Here is a 23,551-nt window from a genome sequence, read left to right on the forward strand (position 1 = left end):
ATCTGGCTCCATGTGCAGAAGGCTGCTGTGGAATGTTGGAGGGCTGAATAGGAGGGGGTAATGAAAAGACAAATCCACTTGAAGTTTCTTTACACGTTATTTGAATCTCTCTCTCTCTCTGGGTCTCAGACTCTATTGCAATGTTGTGATGCCTGAAATGCGGAAGATGCAGGAGAATGTTTAAACCCAAAACAAAACAAAAAAATGGATTTATAATATCATTTTACCCCAAAATGACCTAAATTTGGGGTCTAAATAAACCTGTAGGCACTTAAAAATTATTTATATATGTGTCTATAGTCTTAGAGAGGAGTATCTTTAAAAAATAATTTTAAAAGTTAAATATAATTCTCTTCATTCCATGAATTCATCTCTAAAAATATACAGTTAGTTGTCCAAGAATTTTTCATGTAGTTGATATGTCAGTTTCCCCTATAGAGCAAGTTAGAAATTAAGGGCCCAGGAATGCTTCTCTTGTAATCAATGGCAGAACTCCCACTGACTTCAAGGGGAGCAGGCAGGGCTGCCCAGAGGGGAGGGCAAGTGGGGCAATTTGCCCCAGGCCCCGTAGGGGCCCTGCGAGCCCTGGCCCGGCGGCAGTCTGGGTCTTCGGCTGGCATTTTGGCAGCGGGGTCCCTTCAGTGCTGCCGAAGACGCAAAGCGACTGAAGGCCCCCCTGCCGCCAAAATGTCGCCGAAGACCTGGACTGCCGCCAGGTGAGTACAAGTGCTGCAGCTCCCCTGCTTTGCCCCAGACCCCCTGAATCCCCTGGGTGGCCCTGGGACAAGGATCTGCTCCTAAATGCAAATATCACCCAGTTATCCCTGCATTGAGTCCAATAACTTGTGTTTGACTAACCTACATCTTCCAGAAAGGCATCCGGGTCATGATTTGAACAGGGGCGGCTCTACCTTTTTGGCCGCCCCAAGCAGTCATGCGCGGGAGGCGCCCCGGAGCTGCGGGAGCAGCGGACCTCCCGCGGGCATGACTGCAGAGGGACCGCTGGTCCCGCGTGGCTCGGCTGGACCTCCCGCGGCTGCGGACGGTTCGCGGGTCCGGCGGCTCCGCTTGAGCTGCCGCAGTCATGCCTGCGGGAGGTCCAGCCGAGCCGCGGGACGAGCGCCCCCTCCGCAGTCATGCCTGCGGCAGGTCCAGTCATCCCGGGGCTCTGGTGGACCTCCCGCAGGCATGACTGCGGCAGGTCCGCCGGACCAGCCTGCCGCCCCCCCTGGCTGCAGGGGACGGGCCGCTCCTCGGCTCGCAGCGGCAGGATGAGCTGGGGCCCCAGCCTTTTGCCGCCCCCTAGATTTTGCCGCCCTAGGCACCAGCTTGTTTTGCTGGTGCCTAGAGCCGCCCCTTGATTTGAAGACTTTAAGAGATACAGAATCTACCACTTCTCCTAGTAGTTTGCTCCAATGTTTAATCATGCTCGTTGTTAAACATTAGTGCTTTATTTCTAATTTGAATTTGTCTGGCTTCAGCTTTTAGCCATTGGATCTTGTTATGCCTTTCTCTGCAAGACTACAGAGTGTTTTAGTACCCCATATTTTCTACCTACGAACGTGTTTTAACACCTCTCAATCTTCTTTGTGATAAACTAAATAGATTGAGTTCTTTAAGTCTCTCATGGTAAGTCTCCAGCCCTTAAAACATTTTTGTGGCTCTTTTCTGAACCCTCTCCAGTTTTTCAACATCCTTTTTAAAACATGGGGACCAGAACTGTACGCAATATACCAGTATCAGCCTCACCAATACCATATCTTGGGGTAAAATCACCTCTCTACTCCTTCTCACTATTCCCCTGTTTATACATCCAATAATTATATTTAGCCCCTTTTTGCCACACATCACACTAGGAACTCATGTTGAGCTGCTTGTCCACTATGACCCCTAGATCCATTTTCAGTCTCACTGCTTTCCAGGATACAGTCCCCCATTCTGTAGATATGGCCTACATTTGTTATTCCTAGATAACTTTGCATTTGGTCATATTAAAATGCAGTTTGTTTGAATGGACCCAGCTTATCCTACAATCCAAATTGCTCTATATGACTGCCCTGTCCTCATCATTATGTATTTTTCTACCAATCCTTTTTATCAGCAGTGATTTTATATTTCCTTCTAGATCATTGATGAAAATGTTGAATAGTGTCAGGCCTAGTACTGATCCCTGCATAACCTCACTAGAAACCTCCATTCAATGATGATTCCCAACTGAAAACAACCTTCTGAGATCTATCAGTTAGCCAGTTCTTAATTAATTTAATGGGTGCTTTACTGATATTGTACAGTATTATTTTTTAATCAGAATGTTGCATGATACTAAGTCAAAAATCTAAGTATATTACATCTATGCTGCTACTTTTACCAGCAGTAACCTCATCAAAGCATGTTGACTGGCATTAATTATATTCCTAACTTTTTAATTATTTTTTAGATGAATCCCATATAAAATTTTCCATTATTTTTCCTGGGACTGATGTTTGGCTAACTGGCCTACTGTTCCTCAGGTCACCCCACTCGCCCATTTTGAATATTGGCATGCTTCCAGTCTTCTGTAATTTCCCTGGTATTCCAAGATTTATTAAAAATTAACATTAGTGGGCCACAGATCTCCTGATCCAGCTCTTTTGGGACTTTTGGTTCAAATTATTTATGTCTGCTGATTTTAAAATGTTTATCACTAGTAGATGTTGTTCAACATACTTGTTGGTTACTAATGGACCGGAAAGTACTTCATCATCCTCATATGATATGAGTACATCATCCTGCTTCTTTCCAAATACAAAACAGAAATATTTATTTAATACTTCTGCCTTTTCTATAGCATTATTAAAAATTTTACCATCTCCATCTAGTAACAGACCTATACTGATGGTAGGCGTTCTTTCGTTTAAAAAAAAAAACTTATTTTCCTTAGTCCTGCCAGTCATGGATTTTTCCATGATGGCTTTAGCGTCCCTCATCAATTTTCTACACTTCATAACTTCCAATGTATATCAATAGCTATCTATTTCCCATTTTTTCTATTTGTGATATATATATTTTTTATTCTAATTGCTTCCTCCAGGTTCACCACTGAATTAGGGTGAGCTTTTATATAAAAAGTTGTCCTCTTTCTTGATTGTGGAATCATGACTTTTTGGCCATCTAACAAACTCTTCTTAAAGAACTCCCAATTTTTATTTACATTTTTTCTGTCTAAATTTTTCCTCACAATCAGTTTTGGGAAATTAAATCTTTTGAATCACTAAGTATGTATATTACCAATTGGGGCTATCCTCTCGTTGCCAATACTGAATGTAAACAGGTCACAATCACTGGTCCTTAGGCAACCAGCAAGTTCCAGTTCAGTAACTAACTCATTTCTATCCATCATAATTCAGGTACAAAGTAATTACCCCATGTTGTGTGCAATAGCTTTTTGTGCTGCAAAATTCTCTCTATATTTCTAGAATGTCTGGTAATGTTTTGCTATTGACTGCATGAGTTCTCCAGCATATATCTCCTAAACTGAAGTCCCCCAGAATAACAGAAGTTTTCTTTCCAAACATTACAGACACATGCTTAAGGAGTGACTCATCCTATTCTCTAATTTAATTCAATGGTCTGTAACGGACACCCATTTTATTAGTTAGCACATTGAACCATATCCATTTTAAATGCTGTGGTTCTGAGTTATCAGTAACTCTAAAACAGGAAACAGCATTAAAGTAGGGTGCCACCATTCCACCTCTTAACCCATTCTATCCTTAGTACCGGGTTTACAATGGTTGCAATGCTGCCTTGGTGCCGGGCCCACGCTCAGTAGGGGCCCCACCCCCACTTGGCCTCTTCCCCCTGAGACCCTGCCCGCCACTTACTCCTCTCTGCCCCCTCCATCCCACTGATCGCTCCTCTCGGTCCCTCCAACCCACCCATCACTCGCTCCTCTCTGTCCCCTCCCCCTGCCTGCATGCCAGCCACTGGCTCCTTTCTCCCCTCTTGCTACTCCCCCACAAGCAGTTGGAGGAGCCTCAAGTGGAGAGGCTGAGCAGGGGTGGGGCTTCAGGCAGAGCATGGGCGGGGCCTTGGGGCAGAGCAGGGGCAGGGCCTCGGGGCATAACATGGGCAAAGTGGGGCCTCGGTCCAGGTGCCAGGGCCCCCAAAAGTCAATCTGGCCTTGTCTATCCTTCCTAAACAGGTGATAACCAGTGATTTTAACACTGCTGATGGGCTATAGAACTTTTTGTCTATAGTTAGAATCTAGTCCAGTTCATTAAGGGCTGAAAGTTTTTCCATCTGTGACATTATCTGATTAAACTATGACCTTGTAGAGCATTGTTGCTACCACTGTTATATAATTGCAACAAATCTTGTCTATGTGGCATGTAAGATGTCTATGGAAAGGTTATGATTTGCTTAATATAATTATGCTATTTGTATGCATGTACCTCTCACCTTTCTTTCTTTCTTTGTATAAATAAACCTTTAGATTTTAGATACTAAAGGATTGGCAAGAGCATGATTATTGGGTAAGATCTGAGTTATATATTGACCTGGGTGTGTGGCTGGTCCTTTGGGATCAGAAGAACCTGTTTGATGAAATTGGTTTTAAATAACCACTCATCATTGAGTTCACTGTTTTTGGTGGTGATACAAGGACTGGAATGCCTAAGGAAACTGCTGATCTGATTTCTTGTTAACCAGTGTGGTGAAACAGAAGTTGACTTTTGTTGCTTGTTTGGTATATGTTATGGGAGAATAACCACCAGTTTTTGAGTGTGTCCGCCCTATTTCTCAGCAGTTTGTCCTGAATTTGGTATTCTCAGTTGTGACCCACCGAGGCACAGTTACACCATCTAATGGATGTTTGGTGCCCGCCATGTGAGAGGTGTTTCGTGGATCTCAATTCCAGCTCTGACATCACAAAATCACCACTGCACTTTGCATGGACTGTCAGACTGAGCAGTGAGACTTAAAAATTGCACTGTCATGAATTACTCCTATTACCCCTGAAGGAAGTTCCTCATCAGAGGAAGTTTCCCGTCAGATCAGGACTGTGTCCCGTTGGCATGGCAGGGTGTATGGGAAGCATGCCTTTCACAAGCACTAAATCATGCTTTTTCCCCCCCTAAGCTGAAGTTCATAGTTATTTGTAAATAGGCACACTCTCTCATTAAACGTTTATAAATGTCACACAGGGAGTTGCACAAAACTTGGCAGCTATGTGAAGTTCTCAATCTGTCTTTAACATATGCTTCTCCAAACACTCTCTTCAACTACTTAGAGAAGCCTCCTTAAATATATTGACATTAGGAAAAAAATCGCCAGAGGAATTCCTGTAATCTCTGCAAATTCATGCCTCTTTCTGAATTGTTGTTGATTTTATATTGATGAGGAAGTGAAACAGGGGAAGGAAGGAGAGTGATTTCCTACTTTATTCTACTGTTTGTTTGTTTGTTGTCATGCACAAAACAGTGGCTGATACTATGGCTTGGTAATTATGGAAATTTAGATGTATACACAAAGTTGCTGCTGTTAGGCACTTGGTTTCAGTATTTTCTTTAACCAGTGATTCCCTGGTTATTAAACCATATACTTTCAGAGAGAGGAAATCATGCTTTGCATCAGTTGTTGCAGGAAACAACTGTAGCACCCAAAAGTATGCTAGGTTCTTCACAGAACAAAGAAAAAAGACACAGGGCCTTATTCTTTGCAGACTTTTATAACGCACCTTACCCAGTGTGGTTCTTTATTCCTCAGTAGTTTGTGAGGTTCAGGAGTCTGCTACTGGATCTTGATTCCTAGTTAAGGGCCCTTGTCCTTTAGTGTAAACCATGTGGATTCAAGTGTTTAGCTTCAGTGGACTTGGGTTCGGTCCCTGCAGGTGACTCCACCAGGGGTATTGACATCCTTACATCTTATTTAGCCATTTACACTTATGGGTAAGAAACTATACAATCAGAATTAAAGCACTTTGTATTTGCCTGCACAGGTGTAAATGAGAGTATAAGGCAATGGAGACTCTGGTACACTGTTCCTGCCATAAAGACCATGCAGTCTAATTTTAGACATGGACTACTGTGCAGTTAACAAAGAATTGGGAAAAGAGAATGAGGGCTATAGCAATATAGTAACATGATTTATCAGTCATGGAATGTGCTCACTTTGGAGGCAATGTCTTCTGCATGAATGTCACAGACCAGAAGCTGCTTTCACTTGTTTTTTAAACAAAATAATTAGCTTACGGTAAATGGCACTTGTTTACATTTTGGCATGTTCAATTAGATTCAGTCCATGGGAAAAACATTGCACAATGTCAAAAGTACACACATTTTGTAACTAAAAATAAGGATTTCATACATGGACATTGCAAGATTCCTCACTATGGTTTGCTAGCTACAAATCTACCTTGAAGCAAAACTAAACTGGCTCACCCTCCTTACCCCTACCCCTAACACATACACTATCCAAGAAATCTGCTCTAAACCTAATCAAACTACTAGACTAAGACCATCAAGTAAATGTTTGACCAAGGAGTAAATAAACTCTTCCATTAACTATGTACTGAAAAATCTGTCTTGAAACTGAATTGCAGAGGGCCAGAATGAGTAAGGTCTCTGGGACAAAGGATTTTGGCTACCCTGTAGACACAGTAGAGTACATAGCCCTTTAATAATGCACAGCTTAAGGATCCTCCAATCCTGTTGAATTTTGGGAATCCACAGACACATTTTCACTCTACTCTGCTCCTAAGCCTCCCCCTTCCTTCTGGTAGAATAGCTCAATCAAGGGCTGTGCTGTCATTCCCTCCATACTGCAGCCCAGCCCTCCCAGGGTGTCTTCACGCTATCTTCTTCTCTGAGGATTCTAGAAAATAGAGGGGAGTTAATGCTGCAAGAAACATCATTAACTCCCACATGGATTTCAACTGGGAAGTCTGCCAGGTTGCTAGGGGAGCATGCTGCACAAAGCATCTGCTCCCTGACTCCATCCCCCTCTGCCCTAGTAAATGCACTTACATCCCATGGAAGTCCATATGCAGTTTGCCATGGGAGAGTATGCTGAACAAGTTTTGCTACCCCCCTGCCTTAATTAACTTTGGGCCCCTTGTGTTTATTTTCTTGTTCTTTTGCTTATTCAGCACAGTAGAGAGAAGCATCTGATCCAAGAAAACTACTGTAAATGCAAAAACCTACACTATGTTTCTGCAACACTAAAGGTGCACATTTAAATGCACACAGGTCAGACTATGAAAAGATTAAGCTTTGCATAATAAAATTAACTTACATTGACATTGTTATATTACATTTTTATTAGGTTGACTATTATTTACTTTAATATGTAGTTGGCTAAATTCTGCCCTCAGATATGCAGCTGCAACTTTTATTAATTTTAATAAGATATGCAAGTACAATTTACATTAATTTTGATGGGAGTTGTATGAACATATAGATTGTCACTATATGCTATTACTGTCACACTCCTCTGCTCTATTACATGAGGAAATACAGATACACAAAGGTACAGCGAAAACAACCAGATTGTTAACATTTTATATAAGATACGTAAAATAGTCTTATACTTAGGTTTAAAATAATTAACAATTGCTTTAAAATTAAGTGCTTTTATTATATTATTTATTATAACAAGGTAGACTTCTTTGACTTTGTGAACAAATTCAGATTATTAGGTCCTGTAGGTGTAGATACCTTTTTAACTGTTTATGTCCATTTGGGTAGGAGATTTATGAGTACAGATTGGATGACGTCTCTTTGTAGATTAATTTCTTGTTCCAGTTTGTGGTATGTAGTTTAAATTTCCAAGTACATTTTTTCAGAGGTAATAGTACTACTGTATCCATTGCAGAGTACCATCAGTATAGACTGCCTAAACGCTTCTCTTCTTGCTGGTTGGTACTGTTTCCTTGACAGTTGGAATCACTGGAATTACTTCTAAAAATTCTGAGGTACCTGATTCTTCTCTCACACTAGTGTAAATTATGAGTGAGTCCTTTGAAATAAATGGAATTATGTCAGCATAAATCAAGAGTGAATGAAAATCAGACCCTGAAAGTCCACTAGAAGGGAGTTGATCAATTGGATGGAGAGTCTCCACAGATTTATGTTTCCTGTCATATAGCCCTTATGCCCTTGTACATACAGTTCAGCTACTTCCATGGTGCTTGACATCAGCTGAGTCAGATATTTCATTGACATTACACTGATTTATACCGATTGAGGATTTTGTCTGGTATCTTAATCTCGTCCTGGTCACCAGAAATAAATCTTACTATGTACAGTTGAAAAGCCCCCTTAAACCACAAAACTAAGCCACCCATTCATTAAACTTGAGCTAGAATAATGTCTTCTCAAATCCCTTCACCAATATCTTCTGAAGATTTTTATATGGTGATATTGATAAGCTATCATTTCCAAGGTCTAATTACTTCCATTATTCAATGTTATAAATATAAGTAAGATCAATGCCCAGTGTTGCATCCTCAGTGGGGTGTGTGCAGATACTGCTGACACAGAACCTTAAAATGATCATCAAGGTGTTGTGGTCAGTAACTAAGGTACATTTTCAGCTATATAGTTGTGGAATTTTCATACACCAAAAATTATGGATGGAGACTCTTTTCTTTGTACATGATTCAAAGTCAATCAGTCTCTCCTTATCTTCCTCATAAGCGATACCACAGTGCCTTCTCCATATGCATTGCAAGCTAAATTAAGACTGTGTGCCTTAATGCACAAATACATTTCTACTGAATAGCTGCTATCTTCTCTTATTAAAAGTACCATTTGATCATCCCCCAAATTTGTCACTCCTTAGTTTCACCTTTACATGATTTGCTAATTGATTTTAAATGTATGCTTTCCCCATGCCAACATTTTTTACTTGTCCTTTTTTCTTCCTTCTATTTTACGTGGGATCACTGTAGGAATATTTTATACATTAGGGTTTTTGCAAAAACATTTGGTTTTGCTGTGTCATACATTTGTCCTATTTGTTGGCCATCTCTACTGCTTAATCATATTTCAAAAGTGAACTGGAAAGTTAAATCTTTAGTCCTAAGCTCACAATTTGCAAATCATTACTTTAAAGACTGAATACAGTCAGAAACTTTTTCTCCTAGTTTCAACAGGGAAATAAGTAAGCACTAACAATTTAAGCTAAGCTGTTTATTAATGCCTGGTTGAGTTCCCATGTAACTTGTTTCATTATGTGGTGCTGCTAAATGTAAGTAACCCAAAACCTTAGTTCCTGTTGCTCATAGGCACATACTTGTTTTTATTCAGCCACATCACTAACAATCACACAGTGCCCTAGCACCACCAGATAGAAATCAGCAAGTCTCTGTTTGCTCTGTCATGGGGTTGAGGGTGCATTCCAGACCAGTAAGAACTTGTCACCTACTCTGTAACCCTGAGTAGTTCACACTGCAGAGTGCTACAGTAGCAAAGCATTGTGAGGCACCCAGGTTTCCTACTGTAGCTCTCTGCCTGGGTTGCTTACAGTCCTCACCAAACATGCAGGTCACACTCTGAGTCTGTGTGCTATGCAGTCAGCCTTGGTTCAGCAACTCTGATTCCAGCAACCTGTCCCTTGATGGATGCCAAAGACAGCTTCTGTCTTTGCTTATATCTTCTAAAGTTCAATGACTTTGTTCCAAGAGGCAAGATGACCTTATGCTTTTTTCCTCTTCCTTTGGGTTTCCCATCCCCCCTGTATGTAAATAGGGCTTCCGTTGTTTTGATTCCACCATACCTAATTTACCTTGGAGACAGGTAAATAGCTGCCTTCTCCCCTGTCTGAAAGGAAACTTGTTTCTCCCTGTTTGGTGACAGACCTGAAAACACATCATTAAGTATCCATATTTCCTTACATAATATTAATACATAAATTTCACGATATTAATCACCAGTGTGACATTAGCTTTCAGAAAAGACCTCTCTCTTCAGCACCCGTGTCTTTATAGATCAGTAAACCTTTGAAATGTAGTCTTTGAAAAGTAAAATCCAGATCAAGCTTCTCTCTTCTGCTGGGTGTAGATGCCAGGCTGTCTCATCCCCTACTTGTTTAGCTTTGCTTACCTAATATGTAAAAATGGACCTTGATTGTCTTTGCCTGATGAGCTGGTCAGAGAAGCAAACACATTCCTTTGTCTAGGGCAGACCTGTTCACTAACTTCCTGACATGCCTGGTTTAAATACACTTTAATAATTTTTCAGCATATATTCATAACTCTTAATACACACCATGTACATATATCTCACAAGAATATTCATGAACAGTGAATTATTAGTTTTCAAATGATACCTCACAATGAATATTGTGTACAGATTATTACAACAGTGTGCAGAGTGTGAATATGAGGTGCTCAGGGTCACATCCACATCATTGCCAACTTTTGGATCACATTGTACAGTCAGAATTTTGGGCTTGGGGTGGAGCCTGGTTCAGAGACCCGGTGAGGGAGGGGTCTCCAAGTACAGGCTCCCTCTGGAATGTTTACCCTGCTATTTTTAGCCACATAGTGTGAACCTGAGTCAGCTGACACAGGCTTTGAAACAGGCTCTGTGGGGTTGTTTTTTCTTCTTTTTTGCTGGGTAGACGTACCCCCCGTTTTTGCTAACTATTCTGGGTAGTCTGCATGTATTTCCTGTATTAAGTAGTACTACAAGACTTACCACCAGAGGGACATTCAAATATGTAGTACATAACACAAAGAAAAGGTGGAGAAAAAACATTGCAACACCTGCTGTCACTGAGTTGTGCAATTGTGTTTTTTTCTCCACTGAGAAATTCTTTAAAGGACTCTACTTATTTGTATTGCAGTAGAAGTATCTAGGAGCACGCAATAGACAGGTCCCCACTATTCTAGCCACTTTACAAACCCATCAAAGCTTGCTTCTGCAGTAAAGCACTTAAAATCTAAATATAAAACAAAACAGCAGGTGGATATAGCAGCTGGAAGGAGCACTAACAGTTAGATAATATGGGTCAGCACAATAGGCAGTGGTTTCAGCATATCAGCTGCTTATCTGTTGTCAAGATTGTTCTAGGTATGACAGTAAAGAAGTTTTAAGGGGGAATTTGAAGAAAGAAAACAAGATGTCTTTGTAGATGTTTAAAAGATGTTCCATGCATGAGGAAACTCAGAATTTGTGTTTTCCAGAAAATCAGCTCATAACAATATTATTTTAGTGTAGTTAAAGCACTACTTCTTGGCTATAACCTACCCATATTACTGTTAAATCCTAAGGTTGGCAACTTTCGGTATCCAGTGGCATACTGAAGCATTATTTCTATTGTATCTGCAACTGACAGACAACAAGCTTTAACAGTTAAAAGATGTGGCTCAGGTAGAAAGAAAATTAACAGAAATATATCATTACATAAAAATATCATGGAGGAGTGAGACACCAGGATAAGGGTCAGCAATTATGAAGGTCACCACAGTATGAGCTGATTTTTCTAGTAAGTTTTTATTGCAATATTCTGCCAAAAACAGTTCCTGAGTCAGTGGATATGTAGCCATCAAGATTCTGCATTAATCTTTTCCAAATCAATTTCTGCTTTTGTGCTATTCTAAAAGATTTAGGCATTATTTTGCAACATTTTAAATTTATATTTGCCTGCAATTTATTTCACTGAACATCTTGCCATCTGGCTGGTATTTTAAGAGCTCACTTTTCATTTGGAAACAGAAAAGAACACAAGATTGGTAATGAAATAAATTTTCCTTATTGTTCAGTGGACATATTATTCTTGCAAAAATTGAACCCCTAGCCTAGGTGCTGGAACTAGGGGGCTGGCTTGAAGTGGTTTCCATCATATACAGGGTTTACAGTTTGGCTCACTGGCTCCCAGCGCCCCAAATGCTAGATGGGTGAAGCAATTGAAAGTGATGGTCTCAGAAGTGATGTAGTTCCTTAGCCCGGCCCCTTCCTCTGCTGTGGCGGAGCGATGGGTGACAGGGCAGGTGTTATAGTGAGAAAGACACATCGCCATGGGCGGGTATTGCTCACGTCCCTCTGCCAGATCAGGCAGGTGCGTTGCGGGCGCTGATCCAGGTCTGGCCTTGTCGCCGTCACGCAGGCGCGCGGCCAAGGGGCACTTCGCTCACGACCAGCCTCCCGGGCTAGGGCTGTTACTGCCCCGCAGGTTTCCTCCACCCTCCCCGCGCCGCTGCAGTCAGGCCCGGCCGGAGAAAGCTGGGCCGCCGCCCCCCTGCAGCCCTCATAAGCCGCTGTTACAAGAGGGGGGTAGGGGCCCCCGCTACAACTGCCCCCCCCCCGGAGCTCCCTCATCCGCCTCCAGCAGCCGGGCCCGCGGGGAGCGGCCTCACCTCGGCCCGGCGCTGCGGGTGTGGGCGCGAGGCGGCCCCGCTCCCCTGCCGGGCCCAACCCCCAGACCGCGCGGCGACCGTTACCCCGCTGGCCTGAACCAGGGCAGCCCGCCCAGCTCGCTGCCGCGCAGCGGGACGGCTCCGTGAGGCGGGCGCTAAGCTCGCGCACGCAAGCGCGGCTGGGCGGGTTCCCGAGAAAACGGCTCCTTCTTTTGGCGCCCGCTTCGGGATGACGTCACCGCCTCGCGGCCGCGCGAGCCTTGCAGACACCGCGGCGCGCGAGCGCCACCCCCCCCCCAAGTCTTGCACAGCGCGGCCCGCGAGGGAGGGGGGACCCGCCCGCGAGAATGAGCAAGTCCCCCGGCCCCCACTCGGCAGGCGCGCCCTGCCCGCACCGCGCATGCACGTACCCCGGCGCGTGCGCGCACTGGATGCTCGTGCAGGAGGCGGCGGCGACGGCCAGAGAGACGCGCAGACCCCAAAAAGCCCCCGTCCCACCAGCAGCAGCGTCCCCGCGAACTGCGGCACTGAGCGCGGCGGTGGCGGCGGCAGCAGGTAAGCGCGGCTCCCCTGCAGACACACGGCGGGGCCGCTGCGCGCGCTCTCGCCGCTGAGGCTGCTGCCCGTCAGCCTGGCCGGCTCGCGCCGGGGACATGGAGGCGCCACAGACGCGCCCGCCGCCGCCAGCCGCAGCAGCCCCCGCCGCGCGCCGCTGCCTCCCCCCCCTCCCCGTCCTGCCAGCCGCGCGCCAGGAAACGCCGCCGCCGCCGCGCGCCCGCCCCGAGCCCCACCGCAACAAAGGGGAGCGGGGCCGCCGCCGCCCGCGCGCCCCGGCCCGGCCCCGCGGGGCAGCCGCCGCCGCTCTGCGGGCGGGAGGGGGCGGGCGCTGCGCGGGCACCGCGCGGGGGATCCCGCCTCCGCCTGTCCCCGGCGCAGCCCCGAGAGGCGGCGCGGGCGGGCCCGGGCTGGCGCAGCGAGGCTCGCGCTGGAGAAGGAGCCGGGCTCCGGCCCCTGACAGCCCGCAGCGAGGAGCAGAGCCCGCCTGGCGCCGCGCACCGCCATGGCCCGCGCACTTGGCCTCTGCCGCGGCCCCGGGGACGCTCGCGCGGCTGGCTCCGGGCGCACGCACTGGGCCAGGGACACCCAGGCCCGTGGGCGCCCGCCTGGCTCGGCCCCTCACTCGCGTGTTCGCCGCAGTTCGGTGCGCGCCGCTGCTTAAACCCGGGTGACTTGGTGAGCGAGAAACAGCACGTGGCTTCATGCAGCTTTGTTGTTGTTTGACGTTAGGCCCAGTGACCGGGACGCTTTAGCGCTGGGTGCTGTGTGTACACCACAGAACACAAACACACCCCTGCCTCAGTGGGGCGGGGGCGGGGCAGCTGTTTAACAAGGGGAAAACAAAACATTATTTTACTTGCCTGTTTTTTTTTAAAAAAGTGACCCTTATTTAAGTGGAATTTTACACAGTTGCCTCATACTGCACACCAGCTCCATAGTAGGCACCACAGTGCATGCTGTAAGATCACAAGCATTGAAAGAAGCTAGCAAATTTTCTATTTTCAGTGTGTATATACCTGTGAATTCATATAGATTAATAGTTTCCAAGGCCAAAAGGGACCATTGTCATCATCTAGTTTGATCTCCGGTATAACACAGGCTAGAGAACTTCCCCAAAAATAATTCTTATAGCATATCTTTTAAAAAAAAATCCAATCTTGATTTCAAAATTGCTGGTGATGCGTCCCTCATGACCATCATTGTTGAAAATATATGCCATATTTCCTGTCTGAATTTCTCTAGTTTCAACTTCCAGCCATTGGCTCAGGTTATACCTTTCTTTGCTTGATTGAAGAGCCCCCTCAATATTTTTTTCCCTAGGTAAGTACTTAGAGATTTGACAATGTGTTATGTATACACTATTTCAGTTTTCCCATAACAATCTGTTAGGTTGAAAAGATGCTTATCAATGGGACAACAGAAAAACTCATAAATTTTAAATCAGTGTTTTGTTTATACAAAAAAATGACAAGACATGCTATTGACCATTAACAGGAACTCTTTACTATTTGTAAAAAAAGTTAGTTCCTAGTCCCATAGTTTTTAAAGTTGTTCTTGTTTACTTTGATACATTGAAATTGTTCTGTACGCCTCTCGTACCTGATTATTTTAGAATGTAGTTACTTGGGAGGAGGGGAATCCTGATCCATAAAAGGACTTAGGCTCCTAAGGCCAACATTGAGGTGCCACTGAGAGCCTCAGAAATGCCACTCAGCTGCCATGTAACTCTCTGTAGGTGCCCAAACTCCCAAGGCATCTAAATTTCTATTGTTAAAGTCCCCTGGGTGCCTAAGTTTCTGCCAGTGAGCATGCCTCAGTCTAGGCCAGAGGTGGGCAAACTATGGGCCGTGGGCCACATACAGCCCGCGGAACCCTCCTGCCCGGCCCCTGAGCTCCTGGCACGGGAGGCTAGCCCCTGTCCCCTCCCCTGCTGTTCCCCCTCCCCCACAGCCTCAGCTCACTGCACCACCGGCGCAATGCTCTGTGCGGCTGGGCAGCACAGAGGGCGGAGAACAGGGGACAGTCAGGAAGGAGGGGGGGTTGGATGAGGCGGTGGGGGGCAGTCAGGGGACAGGAAGCAGGGGGGTGAATGGGGTAGGGATCCTGGGGGGGGCCCATCAGGGAATGGGGGGTTGGATGGGGCAGAAGTCCCAGGCGTCCTGTCGGGATGAGAAGTGGGGGAGTCGGAGACCGGGCCACGCCTGGCTGTTTAGGGAGGCACAGCCTCCCCTAACCAGCCCTCCCTACAATTTTGGAAACCTGATGTGGCCCTCAGGCCAAAAAGTTTGCCTGCCCCAGTCTAGGCGCTCAGGAGACCATCTCATACCTAAGCCCCAGCCTAATTTTGGCAATTAATTTGGGAACTGATCTTTGATTATCAGCAGGTAAGTATGCCCAGTGGTGTGATGTGATGTTAGATGGGGTGGGACCTGAGTTACTACAGAGAATTCTTTCCTAGGTGCTGGCTGGTGAGTCTTGCCCATATGCTCAGGGTTTAACTGATAGCCATATTTGGGGTTAGGAAGGAATTCTCCTCCAGGGCAGATTGACAGAGGCCCTGAAGGTTTTTTGCTTTCCTCTGCAGCATGGGGCACGGGGCACTTGCTGGAGGATTCTCTGCAGCTTGAGGTCTTCAAACCACAATTTGAGGACTTCAGTAACTCAGACATAGGTTAGGGGTTTGTTACAGGAGTGGGTGGGTGAGATTCTGTGGCCTGCATTGTGCAGGAGGTCAGACTAGATGATCAGAATGGTCCCTTCTGACCTTAAAGTCTATGAGTCTACGATCCTCAAACTAGGTGTTCCCTTGCTTATATTGCCTGCAGTTCCCAATCCAGTAGGAGTAGATGTTGTCAAAGCATGCCTAACCCCCCACAAAACAGCTAGAGAAGGTGGAGGTGGTGACACTGTCCCCATTATAATTTTAGTACAGAGGTTTGGCACCTAACTCTTCCCATGAATCCTCAGGCAAACAATATGTTTGTTTGTTTTTTAAATATGGTTAAATGTAAATGTGTACATTTAGAAACAAAGAATGTAGGTCATACTTTCAGGATGGGGGACTTTATCCTGGGAAACAGTGACTCTGAAAAAGATTTGGGGATCATGGTGGATAATGAAATGAACATGAGCTCCCAGTTTGATGCTGTGGCCAAAAGGAGGCTATTGCAATCCTTGGCTGCATAAACGGGAACCCCAAGTAGGAATAGATAGGTTATTTTACCTCTGTATTTGACACTGGTGCAACTGCTGCTGGTGTCTACAATTCAAGAAGGATGTTGATAAATTGGAAAGGGTTCAGAGAAGAGCCATGAGAATTATTAAAGGATTAGAAAACATGCTTTCTAGTGATAGGAGCTTAATCTATTAAATTTAACAAAGAGAAGGTTAAGGGATAACTTGATTACAGTCTGTAAGCAGGGGTGCTGGAACCAGAGGTGCTGGGATGTGTGTGCCAGCACTCCCTGGCTTGAAGTGGTTTCCATCATATACAGGGTTTAAAGTTTTGTTCAGTGGCTTTCAGCACCTCCACTATAAAAATTGTTCCAATGCTACTGTATGTAAGAACCTACATTGGGGACAACTATATAATAAATTTACTCAATCTAGCAGAAAAAGGGTACAACACAATCCAATGGCTGGAAGTTGAAGCTAGACAAATTTAAGACTGGAAATAAGTTGTAATTTTTTGACAGTGAGGGCAATTAACCATAAGAACAATGTACCAAGGGTTGTGGTGGATACTCCATCACTGGTAATTTTTAAATCCTAAAAGATACACTCTAGGAATTATTTTGGGGACATTATATGGCCTGTGTTATACTTGAGGGCAGACTAGATGATCACAATGATTCCTTCTGGCTTTGGAATCTATTAATTGTATGGGGAGCCTAGGCCCCTAACTTGGGGCTGTGGATTCCATTGTGTCATTAGCGCACAATTCTGCAGCTGTGGTATATTTTTATAGCTATTTCCTAATCACCTATACAATTCATAGATCAAATACTATTAGCTATAAAATTAGTCAAAACTTAATTTCATTTAAATTTTACTTTAACAGAACAAGTTGTATAGTTTTTAACTGCTTGAAAATGTGAGAATAGACTCTTAATTTCCTGAATAACTTTTAATATTGCTGAAAATGTTAATTATGTTATTTAATTTAAGAAACAGATTAAGATAGTGTATAATTCTCTGTTCTTACCTTCTCCAATGTTCTTTGTTTCAGGTTCAGGGTGCCAATAATAAGGATTAGTCTTCTGTCAAAAGTTTAGTGATCGATTATTAAGAAAATTTCCTGCATTGTTCATGGTACGGCTTAACCATTTATATTTTATATTTAGTTTGGGTTACAATGGTAAATGGTTATTTTGTGTACGTTTCTAGAGCTTATATGTTTTAAATGTGTAAATACTTATTGACATTTCTTTTTGTTATAAGAAATATTCAAATTTAAATATGCCAGTTAGAATTACAAAAGCAGATTTAATGTAAATATGTGAGTAAATTTATATTTCCTTACAAATAAAATTGGTCATTGAAAAAAAAATAGCATTTTTTTCCTTCAAAGTATATACATGGTACTAGGTGAAAAACCTTTGCATATGTAATAATTTTAAATGAGAATTAACATTAATCTTTTTTACAGTCTGGAGGACGTGTCCTGATCAAATTAAGCTAATGTTTTCATTTGATAATTCTTATTTTTGATTTTGTAGATGACCTTTAGAATCATATCTTATGAGTTAGTGTTTTAGTAAATAGTCAAGACTTTTTTCCTCTCTCTTTCTCTACAGGAGTTTTTCATCAGTATGTCTGAAAGCATTAAATATAATGATGATGATCACAAAACTGTGTTTCTGAAAACATTAAATGAACAACGTCTGGAAGGAGAATTTTGTGACATAGCTATTGTGGTAGAAGATGTGAAATTCAGAGCGCACCGGTGTGTGCTTGCTGCATGCAGTACCTACTTCAAAAAGCTTTTCAAGAAACTGGAGGTTGATAGCTCATCAGTAATAGAGATAGATTTCCTTCGTTCTGATATATTTGAAGAGGTTCTAAATTATATGTATACTGCAAAGATTTCAGTTAAGAAGGAAGATGTAAATTTGATGATGTCATCAGGTCAGATTCTTGGTATTAGGTTTTTGGATAAACTTTGTTCTCAGAAACGTGATGTATCTAGTCCCGAAGAAAACGCCCAATCCAAGAGTAAGTATTGTCTGAAAATAAATCGTTCTATTGGAGAATCTAATGATAACCAAGATGATGAGGTTGAGGAAATTGGAGATCATGATGATAGCCCATCAGATGTAACAGTAGAAGGAACTCCTCCAAGTCAGGAAGATGGGAAATCCCCTACTAATACATTAAGAGTTCAAGAAGCAATTCTAAAAGAGTTGGGGAGTGAAGAGGTTCGAAAAGTAAACTGCTATGGTCAAGAAGTGGAGCCCATGGAAACAACTGAATCAAAAGACTTAGGATCTCAAACCCCTCAAGCTCTAACATTTAATGATGGCATAAGTGAAGTGAAAGATGAACAGACGCCAGGATGGACAACAGCAGCTGCTGACATGAAGTTTGAGTATTTGCTTTATGGTCACAGGGAACAAATTGCATGCCAAGCATGTGGTAAGACATTTACTGATGAAGCACGATTGAGAAAACATGAAAAGCTCCATACTGCTGATAGACCATTTGTTTGTGAAATGTGCACTAAAGGGTTTACCACACAGGCTCACTTGAAAGAGCACCTGAAAATCCATACAGGTTACAAGCCTTATAGCTGTGAGGTGTGCGGAAAGGCTTTTATTCGAGCTCCAGATCTGAAAAAGCATGAAAGAGTCCATAGTAATGAAAGGCCATTTGCATGCCATATGTGTGATAAAGCTTTCAAGCACAAGTCCCATCTAAAAGATCATGAAAGAAGACACCGAGGGGAAAAACCTTTTGTCTGCAGCTCTTGCACTAAAGCATTTGCTAAAGCATCTGATCTAAAAAGGCATGAGAACAATATGCACAGTGAAAGGAAACAAATTACTACAGCCAACGCCATCCAAAGTGAAACAGAACAGTTACAGGCGGCAGCCATGGCAGCTGAAGCAGAGCAGCAACTTGAAACTATAGCTTGTAATTAAAGACAAAAGCAGAAAACTTTATCCAAGAAGTAACTTAAGAAATTAAATTGAACAAAAATTTAAATGTTGAAACATGTTTAGACTGATCATTATCTTTTCAGGATAAAATATTTTTAGAGGGATTGAACACTGCATAGGAGCATATAGCAGTGCTTGGCTAGGTATTTTAAAATACTTCAAAGATATGTATTCTTAAAATGTAAAAATAATTTTGTTATTAGCACTAACGTTTCAATTTCAGGAAATGACTGAATCCTTTATAAACAAAATGAGGAAATCGCTATTTGATGTTTTAGTACAACTTCTGCATACTTGTCCTTTGTACACATTAGTAAAACCAATGAGATAAATTATGTCTAACAGAATTGAAATTTGTAGAAAAAGTTATAAGTATGGGAACAAAATATTAATTATTTTAAAAGATTTTTGGGTGTAGTTATGCAAGAAGCATATAGTACACCTAGAACCCATCAAAATTCACCTGTTGGAATCTTGACATTTTTATTTCCTTTTTCCTCATTCACTGTACTTATTAGCTATTAGTGCAGCTAATTTTGGGTAGTTGGTCAAGCGGAGTTATCCTGCTTCTTTGTCCATCCCCTTAAATTCCTCTCTTTAATCTAGCTAGTGAGCTGGTGTATACAATACTTGCTCTTCTAAAGGTTAGACTTTCCACATTCATAATAGCCTAGATGTGTCCCCTGGATCAACAAATGGAGAGGACACAGCAACTACCCTTTCTGTGTAGAAAAGAGTAGGGCTCAGTTGCTTCCATGTACTCTTCAGAGGCCTTTTCATGCAGTATACGGGAGATGGACTGGAGGTGGGAGGGAGGGCAGGTGGGCAGAATGTGTAGAGAGAGATATTGTTCCAAATCTGGCCCCATGAAAATTAATCAAAGATAATGCAATCTGAGGCTGTATTGTCTTTGTCATGTAGCTTCCTCCTCACTCTCCCTAGGACAGCCAAGGCAAAGGGATGCACAGGCACAGACTCCATGGGTGCTCCAGGGCTGGAGTACCCTCAGGAAAAAAATGGTGGGTGCTGAGCACCCACCGGCAGCCCCCTATCAGCCCCCCTGACTCTCCCCAGCATCTCCTACCTGCCGACAGGCCCCACCAATCAGCACTTCCCCCTCCCTCCCAACGTCTGCTGTGGATCAGCTGTTTCGCAGCATCAGGAGGTGCTGGGGGTGAGCGGGGAGGAGTGGGCGCAGCGCTTTCGGGGAGAGGGCAGAACTGGGCGGGGAAGAGGCAGGTTGGGAAGAAGCAAGATGGGGGTGGCGCATTGGGGAAAGGGGTGGAGTGGGGGCAGGGCCTGGCCAGAGCCGGGGTCGAGCACTCCCCAGCAGATTAGAAACTTGGCGCCTCTATGAAGGGATGTCTGTAGAAATACACCTCAGTGGAACTAGCTGTGCTGTTGAGGGGAGGGATTTGGTACCAGGTGCCCTGCAGATCACTGCCTGCAACTTTAAGGGTAGGTTCCATGGCCTTTTAGGGGGGCACCGCCCAGTAGGATTGTGTGTAGAAAGATCTCTATAGGGGAATCTGTGTGAGAATGTTTACCCTCTGAGAAATCTCCCACAGGAAGGGATGATCTTGGCCAGCGTTTCCAACTATCATTGCCACAGAATCTGTGAAATCTATTTTTGAAATCATTCAGGCAAGGTTTTGTTTTGTTTTGGGAGTTTTTTTGGGAGAAGTGGGGGGGCAGGAAGGGGTTGTTAATTGTTCCTTAACTTACCACAGTCTCAACAAAACTTTTAAAATACTACAGACTGAGCTGTCTCCTGGACATGGAAATAGGGAGTCACAACTTCACAATATTCATTGTTAAAATGATCCTAAGGAACATGAACACTTCTTTATTTTAAGTGTAAATAATATAATTATTATCAATGTTATATTTCAACTATAAATGGGCAAAATGCACTCTTTTGCACATCAGGTTGGAATAAATTGGTCACTTAAGAGACCCATGACATATAAAAGTTGTCAGACAAGTATTTATAAATTATTGTGTGTTAAATCACCTCTTGCATTTCTAAATAGAAATTGAAAATAACATTTTTGTAACTGATCATTTTTGTTACAACTTCATTGTGTATCTTTCATGTAATCACCAGTTTTAGCAATTATATTAAAATACCAACAATAGTTTGAAAATTGTTCTGTAAATAAAACATGAATTGAATATTTTAGAATATGTAAATTTTGGACTTTGTCCTATATATTTTTTTAAATGTTTCTTCATTTTACATTTAGTGGTTTTAGTTTGTAAACCAACTATCCATTTTATATTTGTGCAATGTCAAATAGTAAGTACTCATTTCATTTGATAGCTTCCCACAAAGGAAGACACTAAATTAATACTGTAAAAGTATTTTACGGTTTGTTATATGTAAGCATAGATAAAGATGGTAGATTCAGAATTTGAGCTGCACCTTTCTTCCCTGGTGCTTGCAAAGTTTTAATTTTGTTTGTTTTTTAAAACACAGTTCACCACTTGTAAAACACCATAAAATAATTAGTTAATGCATACACCATTAAGGAATGAGGACAGATTTGTTTCAGGTTTTCAAGAATTTAATCGCTATAGTGAGATAAAAATGTTTTAAACTTTATTTTCAGTCTTTTTTTTTAAATATCTGCAATATTTTCCCCCATATATTCTTTGTTTTGGTATAATTTCAAAATATGATCAGGAATCGCAGTTGAAAAAACAAACAGTATACATACTGTAATAATTACAATTTACATGGGACAAAACCTTTTTGTTCTCAATGATTTGTACAGTTGCATAAATACATAATTTGGGACTCAATCCTGCAGTCCCTCAGTCACAGCGGTACATCCATTGAAAGCAATGGGACTACTGCTAGGACTGCAAAATTGGGTCATAGGCTTTCTGCTAAATTTTAGTTACCTACACTCCACAATTTCTAGAATCACTATATATTCCAGAGAATAGTAGGGATGAGGTTCTTCAAGAACATGCGATTACAAAAATTAATTGTGATTAATCATACGATTAAGTGCGCTGTTAAACATAGAATACCATTTATTTAACTATTTTGGATGTTTTCTACATTTTCAAATATATTGATTACCATTACAACACAGAATACAAAATGTACAGTGCTACTTAATATTTATTTTTTATTACAAATATTTCCCCTGTAAAAAACAAAATAAATTGTATTGTTTAATTCCTCCATCATAAGTACTATAGTGAAAGTTGAAGTTACAAATGTAGAATTATGTACAAAAAAATCTGCATTCAAAAATAAAAGAATGTAAAACTTTAGAGCCTGCAAGTCCACTCAGTCCGACTTCTCATTCAGCCAATTACGCAGACAAACAAGTTTGTTTACCTTTGCAGGAGATAATGCTGCCTGCTTCTTGTTTACAGTGTCACCTGAAAGTGAGAACAGGCATTCACATGGCACTGTCTTAGCCGGCGTTGCAAGATATTTACATGCCAGATGCACTGGAGATTCATATGTTCCTTCATGCTTCAGCCACCATTCCAGAAGACTTGTGTCCATAATGCTCAATAATGATTCAAAAAGTGCAGACTAACACATGTTCATTTTCATCATCTGAGTCATATGCCACCAGCAAAAAAATGATTTTCTTTTTTGGTGGTTAGGGTTTTGTAGTTTCCGCATTAGAGTGTTGCTCTTTTAAGACATCTGAAAGCATGTTCCACACCTCGTCCCTCTCAGATTTTGGAAGGCACTTCAGATAAACCTTGGGTCAAGTGCTGTATCTATCCTTAGAAATCTCACATTGATACCTTCTTTGTGTTTTGTCAAATCTTCAGTGAAACTGTTCTTAAAATGAACGACGTGTGCTGGGTCATCAGAGACTGCTATAACATGTAATATATGGCAGAATGCGGGTAAAACAAAGCAGAAGACATACAATTCTGCCCCAAGCAGTTCATTCAGAAATTTAATAATTTTTTTTTTTTTAAACAAGCGTCATCAGCATGGAATCGTCCTCTGAAATGGTGGCCAAAGCATCAAGGAGCAAACGAATGTTTAGCATGTCTGGTATGTAAATACCTTGCAGTGCCAGTTACAAAAGTGCCATGCGAACGGCTGTTCTCACTTTCAGTTGACATTGTAAATAAGAAGTGTGCAGCATTATTTCCCTTAAATGTAAACAAACTTGTTTGTCTTAGCAGTTGGCTGAACAAGAAGTAGGACTGAGTTGACTTGTAGGCTCTGAAGTTTTACATTGTTTTGAGTGAAGTTATGTAACAAAAAAATCTACATTTGTAAGTTGCACTTTCAGGATAAAGAGATTGCTCTACAGTATTTCAGGTGAATTGAAAAATACTATTAATCATTTTTACAGTGCAAATATTTGTAATAAAAAATAATATAAAGTGAGCACTGTACACTTTGTATTCCGTGGTGTAATTGAAGTCAATATATTTGAAAATGTAGAAAAAACATCCAAAAATATTTAATACGTTTTAATTGGGATTCTATTGTTTGACAGTG

General features: G+C 42.4%; 1 protein-coding gene across 2 annotated transcripts; it reads left to right on the plus strand.

Annotated features, from left to right (window-relative positions):
• Window positions 1-13,322: 13,322 nt before the first annotated feature.
• Window positions 13,323-21,180, plus strand: ZBTB14 (zinc finger and BTB domain containing 14). 2 transcript variants are annotated; one of them, XM_039521217.1, is made up of 3 exons: window positions 13,323-13,573; window positions 17,127-17,209; window positions 17,695-21,180. In XM_039521217.1, exons 2-3 carry the CDS (start codon window positions 17,207-17,209, stop codon window positions 19,036-19,038), a joined length of 1,347 nt encoding a protein of 448 aa, XP_039377151.1. In that variant the 5' UTR covers window positions 13,323-13,573; window positions 17,127-17,206; the 3' UTR covers window positions 19,039-21,180. The 2 variants fall into 2 exon arrangements, with proteins under 2 accessions (XP_039377151.1, XP_039377152.1); XM_039521218.1 differs by lacking the exon at window positions 13,323-13,573 and adding an exon at window positions 14,070-14,218.
• The last annotated feature ends 2,371 nt before the right edge of the window (window positions 21,181-23,551 follow it).

Source organism: Mauremys reevesii, linkage group 2, assembly GCF_016161935.1.
Source record: "Mauremys reevesii isolate NIE-2019 linkage group 2, ASM1616193v1, whole genome shotgun sequence".
In the NCBI taxonomy this organism is placed as follows: domain Eukaryota; kingdom Metazoa; phylum Chordata; order Testudines; family Geoemydidae; genus Mauremys; species Mauremys reevesii.